We start from the raw sequence: 19115 nt of genomic DNA, 5'->3' as shown, positions 1-19115 counted from the left end.
TTATATCATTACAGGAAGTACACATTTATTGACGATCTTCCTTTTGATTGCCATATTTGCTTTTCGGTTCCCGTGATAACTCACGTTCGCAAAAGTTGCCTATCCCAATGCTATTCTTTTTTTTATGTTATCGTTATTCATGGATATCACTACTTTTTACTATCAACGGGTGTTTTTAAATCAATATTGTATGAGATAATTTAAAAAAAACGTTTTTTATATAACAAAATAGACCATAACAAGGATAATAATTAGAATATTAAACAAATACAGAAAATATTCAATTAAGCTTCACAAGAAAATAGCAACGACTAATGTTTTAAAAATTGGGAGTTAAGTAGGACGTCCCCCAATATGAAAGGGTGAATGCGGTATTATGGTGAAAGAAGGAATAATTAGTTATCAAACTATAATTATTTTCAATACAAAATATTATGGTTGTAATGGGCCCAAAAATATATCAATTAAAAAAAACTGAAATAAATATAAATTATATATTTAATATTTGCTTATAATAATAAAACAAAATACATATCACAATTAAACAACTTATCTGCTAACAGATTCCGTCTCAATGAAAAATAGTAAAGACATTCTTCGCTTTAGATTCAGTTCAGCGTTCCAGAAACAAAAATTAGTACAAATATTATATAAATATTTAAAAAAAAAAATGGTATAAATATTTAAAGATTAATATAAATAAAGAATAGAAAATATGCATTTTACGCATATTTTACCACACACACACACACACACACACACACACACACACACACGCACAAGCGTACACATATATATACTTATATATATATATATATATATATATATATATATATATATATATATATGTAGAAATATATTTTCTTCTTATATATCAATCCTTTTTAAGAAGCTCAATGTAATTACAGAGCAATATAGAGAATAAATGACAAAAAGTTATATAAAAAATTCATGATATTAACCATCTTATAATTTATTCCTTGAATTCAGTTGACTTATACAATTTTTGACAGTATCTGTTTCGTAGCGCATATATATATATATATATATATATATATATATATATATATATATATATATATATATATAATTATTTCCACAGCCAGACAACATCGCAGCTCACAAGAGTAGGTTCATTCCACTGTCGGATTTCGTTGCGCTTTACTTGATCTGTGATAATTAATAAGACTTTCTTGTGTGCGGCGCGTTTGCTCAGTTGGCTTTCCTCGCATGCGAAAGGCTCGGGATTCGAATCCTGAGTTCGGATGTGTCTAACTGATGAGCCAAAATGATGGCGAAACTCGAGTCTTTGAATTCCGGTTTGCTGGCTTTCATGGTTCTTGTGAGCTGCGATATTGTCTGGCTGTAGAAATAATTATATATTCTCCCATACATTCTGAATATATATATAATATATATATATATATTAAATAAAATAAAATAGGCGGAACTTTCTCTAGAGCTCTTTTGGCTTATCATCTCGTCAGGAGGAAATCGATAGCGTAAAAAATAATATTATGTTGAAAGTTTAAGGGAAACTATTGAATGTGCCAAAAGTACGGGGGCAACTAAATTAAGTTTATTAACGTTTAAAAAGGATTAAAATATTGGCACAACGAGGGGGAAAATATTTTTTGTAATCGTTTTTAAACGTTAATAAACACTACATGAATTTAAAAAAAAATTCACTCGATAAAGAAGAATGAAAATATAATAAATCAAAAATTTATGTATTTCTTTGAGAAAAGAAAAAAACATTCCTCGAGTGTGTTTTTTTTTTTTTTAAGGCAAAATCTTATGAGTAAAATTTGACTATTTTTGACCTATGGGAACACATATTTCTTCAGATTCAATGCTACACGGCTAACGCGAATGTTTGGTTTTTATTGCCTTCTGTCCACCCGAAAGTCTAAACAAGGAAAAACGGCGACTTCCGGTTTTTCGCTAAAGACGTAAAAATGGTTGCGTCATGGTGTTTTTTTTTTTTCAAACAGTCGTTTAAAAAATTCTTTTATTTAAAAAATAAATGGAATTGAAAATATAAATATGGATAAATTCTGAACAATGAATAATGGAACTAAACATTCAATAGTATTTTTATAGGTAAGTGATTTTTTCGAATTTATATCGATTTTTATAACCGAAGTAAGTAAAATTTCGTTGGTTTTCTTCAAATCTTTTTTAAAGAAAACCGATTTTAAAAAAATATTGCATAATTTGCTATTAAACTTGTTATTTTTTAAAATTGGTCTTTGCTCCTTTAATTGAAAAAAATTAGGGTTTGAATGACATTTTTCAAGTAGCTATAAGCTTGTAAAAATAAGAGGCCGAATTATTCAATTTTTTCACGCATTTTTAAGATGGGTTTCTGACATTGCTAGCGCGGATCGTCATATAATGATAAGATAACTCTGATTGACGCTAAAAGCATTTAATAAGATTAAATGTTTAATTTCAACTTGTATCTGGTTTACGGTAGCCTACTGGTTCGAGTCCTTGTTAATGAAGCGTTAATCGTGATACCGTGCATTTATGATTCCCGAAACATTTGTGTTTGTAGGTATTTAATAATTATTATAGTAAATAATAATAATTATTATAGTAAATAATAATAATAATAATATATATATATATATATATATATATATAATGTCAGTCAATTTAGCTCTTATGCATAGATTATCGTACAACGATTAGATCACTGTCTGACTGACGTAAAGAACATTTAAAATTAAAATGTTTAAATTCAACATTATTTCACGCGGTTAATGGTACCTATTTACTATGCCTCCCCACGGGACAGAGTTAGACACCACGGTCGTTTTTTAACGTGGAGAAAAGGTACAAAAAAAATTGTCTCAGTCGTGAAGGATTTATCCTCCACCGAAAAAGAACGAGAAATGGAAGTTCAGCATCTGAAGAACAGATACTACACTTTGAGATATTAAATCTTTTATTCATGTTAAAAAATACAGTCAAAATCAACGATGAACAAAAAACTTAGGCACATGGCCAACTCAAAAGGGGGGATTGTGGGGGTCGTTGGTCATCCTTGTCACTCCAGAACTAAACAAAGTCAAAAGTTTCTCCCAGCTAGTATCTTCTTTCACCATAATACCGCATTCACCCTTTCATATTGGGGGACGTCCTACTTAACTCCCAATTTTTAAAACATTTTTTATTGACGTGTAAAAACAAAAAAGATAACAATAAAATGGTACAATAATTCATTTGTGTCGAGGGCGGGGGGGGAAGAAAAAACAAAAGGTGATTAGTAGGACCCTCCCAACCTCGTCTAGTTGATAGACTGCCCGTTCCACTAGGTTTGTAAAAGGAACCTCGCTTCTGCGGGTCAGTCTCTAGGTGGAGATGCCCTCTAGATGGAGGTGAATGGAGAAGAGAAATTTTTGTGGGTAAGGGATGGAGGTTAGTTTGTATTTCTTTTTCTCCAAGATGGGTAAAATTTAGAGGAAGGGGTGAAAACAAAAATTGCAGGTAAGAGGGGATGGGGATCTTGGAGGCTTCCTAATCGGGGAGGGATGGAACACACACTCAGCTAGCTGAGAGGCTACTTGTTTAATTTTACTTTACAGAACTGCGCGTTCCACACCTAGGCGGGGAACACGTATTCAAATTTGGCTCCTCTTTGTACACACAGACTTGCCACATGTATCCATCTTCTGTCAAATGCCGCGCGATGCAGCCTTCTTCTATCACATCTGATCTTCACCCGTAGTTGGTGTTTAAAGAAAGCGATCAGATCTTGATCAGAAAAAGACAACACCCCCCGGCAACCTTGCAGACGTGACGTCCAAATCACCATTCTCGCCACGGCCAGGATCGTAACGTAGACCATTTGTCTTTCCCGGTCCCACGGCGGCCTCACGTTGTCCACAACATTGGATACAGTAATTGGGCGAGGATGCTCAGGATCGATGCGAGCCGTCACTCCACTGACATACGACCAGTACTGGTGGAGTTCGCGGCAATCGAAGAAAGCGTGATCCGTAGTTTCTACGACCGTTGTCCCACAACGGGGACAATCAGGCGACTCCAAAAACCCAGAACTGCATTGTATGTTGTTGAGTGGAAGTGCATTTCGGGCCAATCGCCAGGTCAGAGAGAACTCCAAATTGTTCAGATGACTCGAACCTGGCGCCCAGCTCCATGCGGAGCGGATCTCACTCTGCTGCCACCCCAAACGCGCACATAGCGGGTCGGCGGCGGCCCCCTTCACTAGATCCCTGTGGAGTTCCCTACGGGTAGCAGTCACAAGGTCACTGGACCTTGGTAGTCGTTTTAGCGCGGCTCGGCACTCTTTCATGTAGGCAGATTCTCCCTGCGGCCTGCGACGGCTCTCAATGGAAGGGTCGAGAACGAGGTCGGGGAAGGCGGCAGTAACCACGGGATGCCACGGTTGGTCATCCTGCATATAGTGGCTCAGGAAGGCCAGCCTCTCAGCATCTCGATGACACTTCAAGTCCGGCATTCCCAAGCCTCCCTCACACGGACGTTGAATACAGACCTATCTGCTCACCCAGTGTCTTCCTCTGTCCCAAAGGAGCGAGGACAAGAGTTCGACAAGAGCTTTTAGGTGTTGTGCAGGCAGGGGAAGTACGGCCAGTCGGTAAAGGATGAGAGGAAAGATGTAAGTGGCGCACGCCTCAGCTCTACCCTTTAAGGAAAGTTTCCTAGGAAGCCACGAATTGACTGCAGCCTCCACCTTTGACCGTACCTCCAACCAATTCTTGTCAAGCTGGAGACCCGGTCCGAACCACACGCCGAGGATCCGTGTGTGTGTGTGTGTGTGTGTGTGTGTGTGTGTGTGTGTGTGTGTGTGTGTGTGATATAGAGTTTCTCATGTATGAGCTCCGCCACAGTAACTAAGTTGCTCAAAATTCCACACATGTGAATTGTTTATAGCAGTGAAGATTTTGCGCACAGTCAACTGCTTTTGGTACAACTGCTAATCTCTGTTAGTGCAATGGCTTTTGGGGGGGTTGAACTGCATTCTTTATATTTTTTTACGTTGCTGTGGCTCAGTTTGTTAAAATGGAACACATTTCTCAAGAAAAATTGCATTTTGTCGTTTATTTACTTTTATTATTTTTTGTAATTTTTTTAATCAATAAAAGTTGTTATTCCCCCCCCCCAAAAAAAAAAGATTAATTTTTTACCATGAATTGTTAGGTGAAAGTTTTTGTTTTTTGTTTTTCAGGAAAACTTGCACTTTTTTTTTAAAGAAATTTGGCAGTAAACGTTTCTCTTTGAAAACGGAATTTTTATTATAAAAAGAACAGATGAATGCTTTACATGAACACTGTAAACAGTTAGGTGAAAGTAGAGAAAAGTTTGATTCTTTTTTTTCAAGAGAATGTACAAATTATTTTTTTTAACAGATGTTCAGAAAATAAACAGAAAAATACTTCCATCATTAATTATGCAAAAAAATAAATAAAATGTTGATTTAGTGCTTCAACATTATGCTTATAAATTACGATAAAACTTGCTGAGTATGCGCTGTTTTACGGTTGTTGTAAAAATGGAACGGAAACTTAAATTTCGCTCCGTTTTAATCTTTCTTAATTTTTAATTGTGCCCCCCAAACGAATACAATCAAAATAGTAACATTCAACAATTGTACTTTATGTATATAAAACACAAAATATTTAAAAAAAAAAAAAAAAGAAAGAAAAGAAAAGAAGTTAATAACGAAAGGGAAATAATTCAATTTTTAAACGAAAAAGTCAGTTGGGTATATCTTTTTGTTATTTTTTACATAAGTCCAGCTTACCATTCACATTGGAAATGTCGACATTTATAGGTTGTCGGGTACGTTTACAACGAATAAACACTCCAATCTACCCATGTTATGAACGGCTTTCGGAATAGACACCCCTAACCTTGTCAGCATATCCGAAAACCTATAAAAGTTGAGGTGTCGAATGTGAACGATGAGTTGGACGTAATGTAAAAATGTACCGAATTTAAAAGGGAGCGAAATTCAAATTTCTGTTCCATTTTTACAACAACCGTAAAGCAGAGCATTCTATGCAAATTTTACCTAACTTACTGTATTAATGCTATTTTCTTAAGCAAAAAAAGTATTTAGGTTTGGCTATAAATTCCTAAACTCATTTCATCTTAAATAATTTAGGTGACTGAAATAGGAATATAATTGAATCATTAATTTCCTGAATAGTATGCGAGAAATTCATTTTTCCTCGAGTTATATCGAATTCATTAATACGGATTTTAGGGGCTTTTTTCGGAATGTTCCTGTAAAAATTATTTTTTATTGTTACAAATTACGATGCTTTATTTATATAAAAAAAGCAAAAATAAATTCTTGCGTTTTTATTTACTACTGAAAACCATAACTTTAGTAAAGGTATTTTTTGTTTAAATAAAATAAAATATTTTCACTAAGAGTTAAGTAAAAATAATTAGTTCAGTATATTTTGCTATCATTATTTGATAAATGCTGAAATTTTCATTAAAATTGGTTAATTTCCTGATTTTTTGGTGAATTTTTAAGTAAAGGGAGGGCCGTAGGTGTGTCAGAAATTTCGTGAAAAATAGTGAATAATTCCACCCCGTCTTTCCAAGCTTATAACTCCTCGAAAAATGTAATTCAAGCCCTATTTTTTTTCAATTATGGAGCAAGGACCAAAGTTTCATTAAAACAAAAAAACAAAAAAAAAACAATGTGTTTTTTGTTAAAGGTTTTAAACTTCGGACTTTACAGGTAAATTTCTAAAAAGCACTACTTTTTTGTTTTAAATTTGAATATATTATTTATTGACCTTTTCTCTTCAATTTGTGATATATAACACTTTGGTGAGTAAATTAATTATTTACTTTTTAATAGACATTTCAAAATGGGAGGCGTGAATTATTCGACCCTCTGTCTTTCCAAGCTTATAACTACTCGAAAAATGTAATTCAAACTTAGTTTTTTTTCAATTAAAGGAGCAAGGACCAAGGTTTCATTAAAAAAAAAACAAAATAAAAAACAAACAACGTGGTTTTAAAAAAAAGGTTTTAAACTTCGGACTTTACAGGTAAATTTCTAAAAAACACACTTTTTTGTTTTAAATTTGAATATATTATTTATTGACCTTTTCTTTTCAATTTGTGATATATAAAACTTTGGTGAGTAAATTAATTATTTACTTTTTAATAGACACTTGAAAATGGGGGGGGGCGTGATATATATATATATATATATATTTTTTTTTTTTTTTTTTTTTTTTTTGAAGTAAAAAGAAAACATGTAAACGGTGAAAAAAAAAAACTCAGTGTATGTAAATTTCTGTGCAATGAATTTCGTATGTATATAAATTACCGGAACACAAAAACAGGAAAATCTTAACCGTGAATGAAAGAATAATTGTAAAACACGCACAAGTAACATTTTCACATTGCGTCGGAGTGTGTGTTTTGTAAGAGCGTGCAAAGGAAATGAATATAAACGAAAAAAAAAAAACATGAAAAAGAAGACAAAAAAAAACGAATTTGTACCCGTGAAAAAGCGTGTTTTCACGTTCCACATTCTCTCTTTCGGTCTGACTCCCGATGAATACGTTCGCCCGCACACTATATGTAAGACGTTTTCCTCAACCTCCACACGCACGCGCACACACACACACATACACACACGCATATATATACATACATACATACATACATACATACATACATACACACACGCGTTCACATCTTTTTTAGATTTTATGGTACACGTTTTTATGTATACACGATCATACACACGCGCGAACGTCCACAAACACACGTTCACATCTTTTTCAGACTTTACGGTACACGTTTTATGGACACACACGCACACATGCATGTAATATTATGACTCTTTAGGCTGTGATCATAGCGTAGTATCTGTGTTAACTGTGGCAAGCAGGGCCAAGGGCCAAAACATTATTATTATTATTATTATTATTATTATTATTATTATTATTATTATTATTATTATTAATTGATTTGAGCGACGGGTGGTCGCTGGATCAGTTATTATGATTAGAAGAATAAACAGTTAAATTGAGGAAGATATGATTGACGTGTGAATCGCAAAAGGAATGTGAAAATAGAAAATAGATGTAAACAGTATTTTGGGGGTTTGTATAAACAAATAATTAAATGGGGACATTAGGTTGGTCTGAGACACGTAATGATGTGACGTAAAGGAACACGTGATGTAGTTAGCTTTGGAGAGATTAAAAGAGTCGTTAGCTGGACACCGAAGAAGACAGACGACCAAATGACGGTGAGAGCGGCGTCACTTCAGACAGCCAAGATGTAAGACCGTGTAATCTCTGAAAATTCTGGCCAGATATTGAGAATAAATGTTCATAAATGATTTAGGTATGTGTTGTGTTATTTACATCTGTTAAAAAAACAGTCTACAACTGTTTCGATACGTCCACGTCAATCGGTTCCTGTTAGAACTGTTTCATATATGTTAAAATATACACACTAAGCAGACATATATCCACATGCAACATATGACACGTAATAATATAATATCTCGATATACAACACACGCGCGCACGCACACACACGCACACACATGCACACGTTCACATCTTTTTCAGACATTATGGTACACGTTTTTATGAATACACACACACATGTTCACAGTTTTTTGGAGGTTTTATTGTCTTTTTATTTTAGATTATATGGTCCAGGTTTTTATGTGTATACGACCACAGACACACGTAGACACACACACACACACACACACACATTCACATCGTTTTCAGATTTTATGTTACGCGTTTTTATGGACACACACGCGCGCGCACGCACATACACAGACACGTCTACACACACGTTCACATCTTTTCAGATTGTATGGTAAACGTTTTTATGGACACACGCGTGCAAACACACACGCACACACACACACGCACACACACATACATACACACATGTTCACATGTTTTTCAGACTTTATGGGACACGGTTTTGTGGACAAAGCGAACTCTGTCATATTTGCGAGGAATACATGTTCTGCATACATTATAGTTTCCATATTGTTTCTTTGCTTCATTTAAAAATACTTGTATTAAAACATCTCTGAGGGGAGAGGCTTATCCTGGAATCGCCGACGAAACCTAAAACGCAAATGCTAGTTAATTATCATATTTCTTTCTCCGATTCGTTTTGACGCTCTATTCGTCACTACTTGAAGCTAGCAAGTTTTAACAATGAAGATGTTAACTCAAAGTATGTTAAATCCACTGAAATATTTCCAAACCCCAAAAGTAATACATACATGTGAAAGTAGTAAGCTAGTGCGAATTTAGCAATTCCCATAATGCTTGGTCAAGAAAATCAGTTTTCTTCAAACTTTATGCTCTTCAACCCTCCTCGCTACGTCAGGGCAAGTAACTAAGGAAAAGGACTCAATGACTCACATACCAACATTAGCTATCTCGTGTACGCATGCTTACACATATTAACTAGTCAGGCGAACAGAAACAAACTGCTACGCACAAAAGAACAAGGCAAATCAAAGAGCACACATACACAATGACACGCTGCCAAACACTCACATACATATATCACCTATACACACATATTCACACTACGAACATTTTGATCTATACATTTCTAAGCCTTGTGACTACTAACCCAACTTTCTTCATCAAACACGTATTTGTTCTATGAACATTACTAACATGAAAATATTTTTTTTATTCTTATCTATCGTACTCCGTTGAATATTTGTCTTACGAAGTCCAGCACGACATAATGAATCGAAACGAATGTGCCTTATATGCATGGATGTACTTTTCAAATGATAGCATGAAACCTAAGCTAAAAATCCATCTAGAAAAAAAGCACACAGGAAAGAAAGATAAACCAATAGAATACTTTAAAAAACTTCGTGATGATTTCCAAGTTCGAAAAACATTGTCTCACGTGTTTAATAACAAAGTGAGTACAATGAGTGATGGTTTACTGGCATGAAATATGAAATTAGCAAAATAATAGCAAAGGCAGGAAACCCCCATAATGTTGGTGAAACAGCAGTGTCTGTTATAATTTCGTGAGTTATGAAACAAAATTCCAGTGAAATTACTAATTCCATCCCTTTAAGCAACTCTTCTGTGTCATGATATTGGCAGAGAATGTAGAAAAACAATTGATAGCCCATTTGCAAGTGAAACAATTTGCCCTTCAACTTGATGAATCCACTAAGAGATAATGAAGCCATTTTATTAGCATACGTTAGATTTAACAGTGATGAATGGCCCTACGAGGAAATGCTTTTTGCTAGAAGTCTTGTGACAAGATACAAAAGGTGAAACGATTTTTGCTGAAGTTGTTAATTATTTCCCGGAAAACAACGTTCAACTCAAAAATATAATCGCTTGTGCTACTGATGGTGCATCTTCGATGGCAGGCAGATGCAAAGGTTTTATTGCACATTAAAAAAAAAAAAAAAGCTGTCCCGCAAGTATTTTGTATTCACTGCGTGATACACCGTCCACACTTACTTGCAAAGAAAATGAGTGCACGTCTACATGATGCCCTTACTGACGTAATACAAGTAGTTAACCATGTTAAATCAAATTCTCTCAGAGACCGTCTTTTTCATGAATTATGTAAGCAAGCTGGAGAAGAGTTCGACCGGCTTGTATTACATACAGAGGTGAGATGGCTATGGGGAATTATCTTCAGCATTTCATTGCATTTAGGATTCTATTGTTTCCTTTCTTGCTAACACACAACTTGGAGAACAGCTGCTTGCAAATAAATGTGATGTGTTTTTCTTATCAGATATATTTGAAAAACTGAATTCACCTAATAAACAGCTCCAAGGAAAAGATTCTGAGCTAATATCTAGTAAAAGAGCTATTGCTGCTTTTCTGAGGAAACTACAATTATATATGAACTAGCATTTCAGCCCGGCGTTGCCCGGGTGTTTGGAGGTGTATGCTGAGCAAAAAAAAAAAAGAGTAAATTTTTTTTTTAATTTGACCCCTATTATGACCCCTTAAAATTAATAGTTTCGCACTCAAATCACTTTATTAAGTTAGATCCAGGTTTAAGGAACCTATATCTAAAATTTCAAGTGTCTAGACCCAAAATTGTCGGATGAGTTGGGTAGAGTTCTTAAAGGTCAAATCGTTGAAATTTGACCCCTTAACAGCCAAATTTCTGGCTGACACCCGTCACATCGATTTTCCCAAATCTCAGTACCCGGTATTTCAAATTTCGAGTCTATAGACTAAAAATTGACAGAGTTATTGCGTAGGGAAATGTACACAGACACACAGACACACAGACAGACACGTTCACTTTTATAGATATATAGATAATATCAGGCGTCGTGCATTTGAACAGTTTCTTTGTTTTGCATCTATTAGCAGCGATTTGCAAGATGAAGATCTTACATTATATGCTGAATATATGGAAAATATGCATGCAGATATGCAAACTCGGTTTAGTGACCTACTCATGATGGTTATACCAACTTGGGTTTCAATTCCTTTCGAAGTTAATGTTGCAAGAGCCTCTCATTGAATTACAAAGTGATGAAATTATGCGTGCAAAATTCAAAGATGGAAAGTACAATGTATGGAAGATAAATGATGTTGCTGCAAAAGTACCCTTTGCTCTGAGATAAAGCACAGTTCTACGTTATTGCTTTTCCAACATCTTATCTTGTTAAATCGGGATTTAGTCGTGTTTCTCAACTGTTATCAAAAGTTCGCAATAGACTTGCCATTGTGAAAAGAGGAGACGTTTGACTATCATTAACATCGATGGAACCAGATATAAAGAAACTCGCCGAGCAACATCAACCACATCTCACTGAATAAAAATGCCTATCTCTTTTTTTTTAATTACACATTCCACTTTAACTGTTTATTAAAAAATTTTAACCAGTGTACATAAATGCTGCAGTGAATTCAATTGCCTGAAGAGCTCTGATCTCCATCGGCTTGACCATGAAAGAAACATTAAAATATTGTAATACAAGATATTGGTAAAGAATTATTATCACTCTAATTTAGATTATTATTATTATTATTATTATTATTATTATTATTATTATTATTATTATTATTATTATCATAATTATTATAGTTGTTGTAGAATACTTTATTTGCATTAAATTAGTTTTCATTTATAAATAAAGCTTAATTATATAATATTTCTTTCGTTATTAAAACCTCAAAATTTATATTAGTGAAAAATAGAAGATTGTTTATGACCATTAGTTATGAAGGGGTTTACCAAGATAAAAAGAAGGGAAAAGGGGTCCATGAGTAAAAAAAGGTTAAGAACCACTGGGATAGACAATCGAAAAGAGGGGATGACTTTCAAAAATATCGGTGAAAAAAGCGACCCCTCCCTGTTGAAAAGTGCCCAGTTGAGTGTGAAGATATTAATGTTTTTAGCCAATTTTTCAATATTTGGCGTCTGAAGGGTCGAGCTTCAAAACGATACTGATCTTATGAAAATTCGTTGCCTCTGTCGAAAGTTTTAGGCAGATATGCAAACATACATACATACATTTATATATTGGTAGCTCAAATTTTCCACCCAAACCGATTAAAAAGCTTGCCCTATCTCTGAATACACTTTATGTAAAATTTCAAAGGACCAGAAATTGTCTGATTAATTTGGTAGAGACAACAGAGGTCAATTCTTTTGATAATTTTGACCCCTATTATGACCCCTGAATATTTATTGTTTTGGGCTCAAATCAAGTTATTAAGTTAGATCCATACCCAAGGAACCTATATCTAAAATTTCAAGTGTTTAGACCCAAAATTGTCGGAGGAGTTTGGTAGAGTTCCCAAAGGTCAAATTGTTTAACTTTGACCCCTTAACAGCCAAATTTCTGGCCGAAAACCGATCTCATAGATTTTCCCAAATCTCAGTACCCTGTATATCAAATTTCGAGTCTGTAGATTTAAAATTGACAGTTATTGCGTAGGAAAACGTACACACACAGACACACAGATACACACACAGGCAGACACTTTCACTTTTATAGATATACTAGCATGGGTTCCCGGCGTTGCCCGGGTATTTGGAGGTGTATGTTGAGCAAAAAAAAAGCGTTCAATTTTTTAACTTGGATCCCTATTATGACCCCTTAACATTTATTGGTTTGGACTCAAATCAAGTTATTAAGTTAGGTCCATGTCCATGGAACGTATATCTAAAAATTTCAAGCGTTTATACAGAAAATTGTCGGAGGAGTTTGGTAGAGTTCTCAAAAGTCAAATCGTTGAACTTAATCGTTGAGCCCTTAATCGCAAAATTTCTGGCCGAAAACCGATCACTTAGATTTTCCCAAATCTCAGTACCCTGTATATCAAATTTCGAGTATGTAGACTGAAATTTGACAGAGTTATTGCGTAGGAAAATGTACACACACAGACACACGGATACACAGATACACACACAGACAGACACTTTCACTTTTATAGATATATAATAGATAGATAGGTAGATAGATAGATAGATAGATAGATAGATTTATTCAAATGTAGTTGCAGTGCGCACTAAGTTGGGCGAACATTGCAAAGATTATATTCTCGTTGACACAACATGTACCATCAAAGATTCGGTATGCAAAATTTAGTAATACGTATGGTTCTATGATTTGCGAACATCTCATAAATATCCATACGTGTGCCACGAATTTCAGTGCTGACATATTTACGATCTTGAGTAAGTCGCACTCACCCTTTCATTTAAAAATACTAAAAACTATTTTTATTAAGTCTTTGAGACCTTCTCTTTGCAAGCAAAAAGAAAATCTTTTAGGAGTTAATTTGGTTTATATGTAATTTTTTTCCCCCGCTTATTTTTCGTTTTTTTTTTTTTTTTTTTTTTCGTATAAACCAGAGAATTATTTTCGTTACTTGATGACGACTTTTGCTTATTTGACAACGAGACGAAGGCGGGTGCTTTTTTTGTGTCCCTCAATAACGTTCATCCAGCCCTTAAGTTTACGGAAGACAAAGAAACAAATTCTACTCTTCCGTTTCTCAATGTTCTTGTGTCCAAGACAAGAAATACTTTATGACTTAATTTGGTTTCTATGTAAATCCCCGCCCCCGCTTACTTGTCATTTTTTAAATTAAAAAAAAATTATTTTTACTCCCCCGCCATATTCATGACTATTTTTTTAATCGTATTTTCCTATATTGAGGAACGAAACCTAGTTAGCTAACCTTTATTTTCATTTTTTTATTTTTTGATCATCATGTTGATTTGTCTGTATTTAGCCATTATATATAAATGTGCTTTTGAAAGATGTGTTTGAAGGTGAACCTAGATGTCTCCAATGGGTCTGGTTAGAGGTTCAGTTCATGGGGTCAGAGTTAAGTCCATTTTGGTGAGGCCAGTGTTAGGGATGGATAGAAGATGTTTATGTTTATTTATTTTTATGATTTTTCTTTTGATGTGTGTGTGTGTGTGTCAATGCGTGCGTGCATGCGTGTGTGTAAGGGTGAGTGGTTGCGTGTCGCGTGTGTGTATGCGTGTGTATGGATAAAAATCTGTGATTTCTTTTTTCACATATGCGTGTGCCTGTGTGTGTACGTGCTCATGTGCATGTATCTGTGCGTGTAAGAGGGAAAGAGACAGAAGTGTGTGTGTGTGTGTGTGTGTGTGTGTGTGTGTGTGTGTGTGTGTGTGTGTGTGTGTGTGTGTGTGTGTGTGTGTGTGTGTGGCATGAGTGCGTGGGTGTTTTGATTTGTTTGATTTGATTCGTGTGCGTAGGTGTATGAATGTAGGTGCATGTATGTGGGTGTGCCACGCTATGTTGGGTTATATGTTCCTATTTACTTTTCCCTACGAGGGTCTAGTTAGGCACAAGGTCGGCCCCCAATATAAACATACATACATACATACATACACACACACACATATATATATATAAATAAGTAATAAATAAAAATAAAAATATGTATACACACATGCACATACACACATACACCCATATATACACTTACACATTTATACATATACACACGTGCATATATATATACACATACACACATATACATATATATTAAAATTGCCTTAGTTAAAAGAGATTTTCTACACACACACACACACACACACACACACACACACACACACACACATATATATATATATATATATATATATATATATATATATATATATATATCTGAAAACGATATACATGCAAAGAAATATTGTCGGTCCGCCAAATCGAAAACTTTTTCACTAAGTGACCCCCCTCGCCTAAATCAGCCCACTCACTCCCTCCTGAATAGATAACATCTCGGTATCACAAATGCCATTCGACCGACTGGGCCAAGGGTAACGGCCACCGTGATTTTAGCCTCGAATGTCCAAAAACAAAAAAGCTAAGTAAAATATTTAACTGTTTCGTATACAATTAAGCAAATATTCTTTACATTTCCAGGCATATTGTAACCGATAATTTTTCTCCACTTAAATAGACCATTTCGCAGTTTACAATCCCATCTCACTTAAATAATAAATCAATGCTATAGTAAGAACAAACTCGGTAAAAAAAAAGAAGAAATTATGCTAATTTATTTAGAGGATAGTAGAACTTTATTAAGTAGGATACTTAATAAAATCAGCCATCGAAAGGCAAAAAAAAAATTAGGTAAAATTCATTGAAAGCGGTCGGTGGTTCTATGAGAAAATAAAGCTGTGTACGCATTATAAATGTTTCTTTTCTGTGTCTTACGTTATACATTAGTACATTAGGGGTCATTTCGAGTTAAAAGTTTATTTACTGCACTCATCTGGACTAGAGAAAATCATGATTTAAATGTGTATGTCTCGTCTAAATAACTAACGATAATTCTCTGATATGGCCGACCAGACGGGTGATCAAAAAGTCAGATCGAGCGTACCGCGTACCGGAAAACAAAATGAGACTAACGAAATGAGACCAAATTGAAACAATTTAAACAAATGTTATTTTCTACTTAGGTAGAATAAATGCAACAACAACAACAACAACAACAACAACAACAACAAAAGAAAAGATGGAAAATAATTATAATTAATTAATTTTAATTAATTACATTTTTTTTCAAATGTTTTTTAAATTTAAAAAAATAAAACATAACAAATTAATCTGAAAAGCGCTAAGTCCAAGCCAAAAAAAAAAAAAAGGCCAATTGTCAATTTGATCTCATTTCGTTTTCCGGTACGCTCGACTTGTAAATAAACCACGAAACTATTGTACCTATAATTCCTCTCAAAACTGCAAAATACCGCTACTTATATACTAAGTACATCCTATAGATACTTTACCTCCAAGATGACTGCCTTGTCTGTTTTACATGACAAACCTTTTTCTTTAATACTTAAATTCTCTCTCTCCTGATCACTAACAAATCAAACTGCTCTATTTCCTAAGTTGCCACTAAATCTAATCCGTTTCACGTAACTTAGAGGGGTTCTTGCTCTCCGCCCTTGCCCCTAACAGACTCGTAAATCGATACCCATTAACACCTAATGATTTCTTAGGCATGCTCCTGATTATAACTCTTAACCCATAACTAAGCTTCTAAGTAAATACTTACTAGCCATAGTCCTATCCTTAGGTTTAAAGTAATCTATAATGAACAGCAACGTTTAATATCTCTTTGTTAAGAGATAGTATTGCAATAATTATTACACAAACAAAACCGGTACTCATTGAAATACAAACTTCCGGATATTAAGAGAAAGACGAAGTCATCCGCCTTCGTTGAAGTCTGAAGGCAACTTACTCAAATTGTCTAAAATTCCATGCATTCGTATACAATGAAACACGCTACATATCCATCTATCTATATTTAACTATACTTACAGAATAAGAAATAACCTATGTCTATCAGGTATAACTGTACTCCATATCAAATGTTCTCTTGTATCTATACTGAACATATATCTTATCTTTCAGTCGCATTAAATATTCAGTTTGGGCACCAAATCATAATTTCTAATAGCAAGTAAATCATACTTTAACACTTTATCCTATTCCTAAACTTACTAAACCATATCTAACCATACATTCCTAAACTTACTAAACCATATCTAACCATACATTCCTAAACTTACTAAACCATATCTAACCATACATTCCTAAACTTACTAAACCATATCTAACCATACATTCCTAAACTTACTAAACCATATCTAACCATACATTCCTAAACTTACTAAACCATATCTAACCATACATTCCTAAACTTACTAAACCATATCTAACCATACATTCCTAAACTTACTAAACCATATCTAACCATACATTCCTAAACTTACTAAATCATATCTAACCATACATTCCTAAACCTACTGTGCTGACAAAAGAAGAACTCTCTTCTATGCCTTCCGGAAGCGAATTACTTCCCTTACCGGAAGCGAATTATTTCCCTTTAGTTTTTATCCTATGTATGAAATGTAGAACACGTGGACTCGCTTCTCCGCGTTGTTCTTAGTGAAATAAAGCTTACTTTAAGCTCACTCAGTTCTCCTGTCCTATTTATCACAATTTATTTCACTAAAGAACTATGGAGAAGTACCTGAAACCCGAACGCCTTGATTTGGAACCCACAAAGGCAGACGCAGCCGATATATGGCGACACTGGAAGAGGTCGTTTGTTATATTTATCGAGGCGGTTAGTGGTCCGCAACTGACAGATGAGTTAAAACTCAATTTATTAATCAACCTGGTGTCTCCAGCGATTTATAAACACATTTCTGACGTTAATGACTACCAGATAGCTATGAACACCCTAGAAGAGGTTTTTGTTCAACCTAAAAACAGCATCTTCTGTCGTCATTTACTGGCAACTCGTCGTCAACAAAGAAACGAAAGCATGGACCAGTATTTACAGTCCTTAAAAGAACTTTCTAAGGATTGTGACTTTCAGGCTGTGTCGGCGATACAAGCGAGGATTGAATACATCAGGGATGCATTCATAAACGGAATCGAGTCATCCCACATCAGACAGAGGCTCCTGGAGAACAAGAAACTCGACCTGCATACTGCGTTCGACCAGGCTCTCACGCTCGAGACAGCTCAAAACAGTTGTCATCGTACGCTCAGTCGGACTCCTTGACTGCATCGATATCTGCAATCGGAACGGAAGAAGACGACAACCAGTCTAGATGCGAGGAGCAACCCACAGTAGCGTCACTCTCAGGACAGAAATGCTTCTTCTGTGGAAACCCAAGGCATGACCGGGCGAGGTGCACCGCCAGAAATTCTTTTTGCAAAAACTGTAAGAAGAAAGGGCATTTCGCTCGTGTCTGCAGATCGCCAACGGCTGCTGCTGCTGCTATAAACTACGGTGAGTCTCTTCTTGCTTCGTCAGTTCCTTCTCTTAACTTTTCGGAGAGTTTCTCTCGTTCGTCCTTATGGGGAAAAATCAAAGGTGAACCCATGAGGATACTCATCGATACTGGGAGCTCAGAAAATTTTATCCATCCTGATAAAGTTAAGGTACTCGGGTTAACGGTCCTGCCAAGTTCCGAGAAGATTTTGATGGCTAGCAGTTCTCATTCGTCCTCTACTCTCGGTCATTGTGTTGTATCTCTAGGTCTGAATGGAAGGGAGTACGATAATGTCAAGTTATCGATTATGGCCAACCTGTGCAGTGATGTAATTCTCGGACATACATTTCTGAACCAACACTCGTCGGTAGAAATACCTTTCGGAGGACCCCTCCCCCCTCTCACTGTTTGTGGGCTTACCGCCATTAAAAATGTCCCTTACCCGTCTCTCTTTACAAACTTAACCCCAGACTGTCGCCCAATTGCGGTTAAATCCAGGAGACATACCCTACCTGATGCCAAATTTATTAAATCGGAAATAACCCGCATGCTAAAGGAAGGTATTATAGAGCCCTCTCAATCTCCATGGCAAGCCCAAACGCTCGTAGTGACTCCTGAGAATCACAAGAAGAGACTTGTTGTGGATTACTCTCAAACGATAAACTGTTTCACTCTCCTAGCTGCTTATCCTCTTCCTCGAATGGAGGACATGGTAAATGAGATTGCCACTTATCAAGTGTTTAGCACTCTTGATCTAACTAGTGCTTATCATCAAGTTGCAATCAAGC

General features: G+C 35.2%; 1 protein-coding gene across 1 annotated transcript; it reads left to right on the top strand.

The window, feature by feature from the left end:
* The first annotated feature begins 17561 nt into the window (after positions 1 to 17561).
* Positions 17562 to 18113, top strand: LOC145266417 (uncharacterized). The gene has a single exon (XM_080122082.1). The coding sequence runs from the start codon at positions 17562 to 17564 to the stop codon at positions 18111 to 18113; it is 552 nt and encodes a 183-aa protein (XP_079978208.1).
* Positions 18114 to 19115: the final 1002 nt, after the last annotated feature.

Source organism: Euprymna scolopes, chromosome 41 (assembly GCF_053919585.1).
Source record: "Euprymna scolopes isolate OS-2025 chromosome 41, ASM5391958v1, whole genome shotgun sequence".
NCBI classification, from domain to species: Eukaryota; Metazoa; Mollusca; class Cephalopoda; order Sepiida; family Sepiolidae; genus Euprymna; species Euprymna scolopes.
This window is presented reverse-complemented; position numbering and strand designations above follow the sequence as displayed.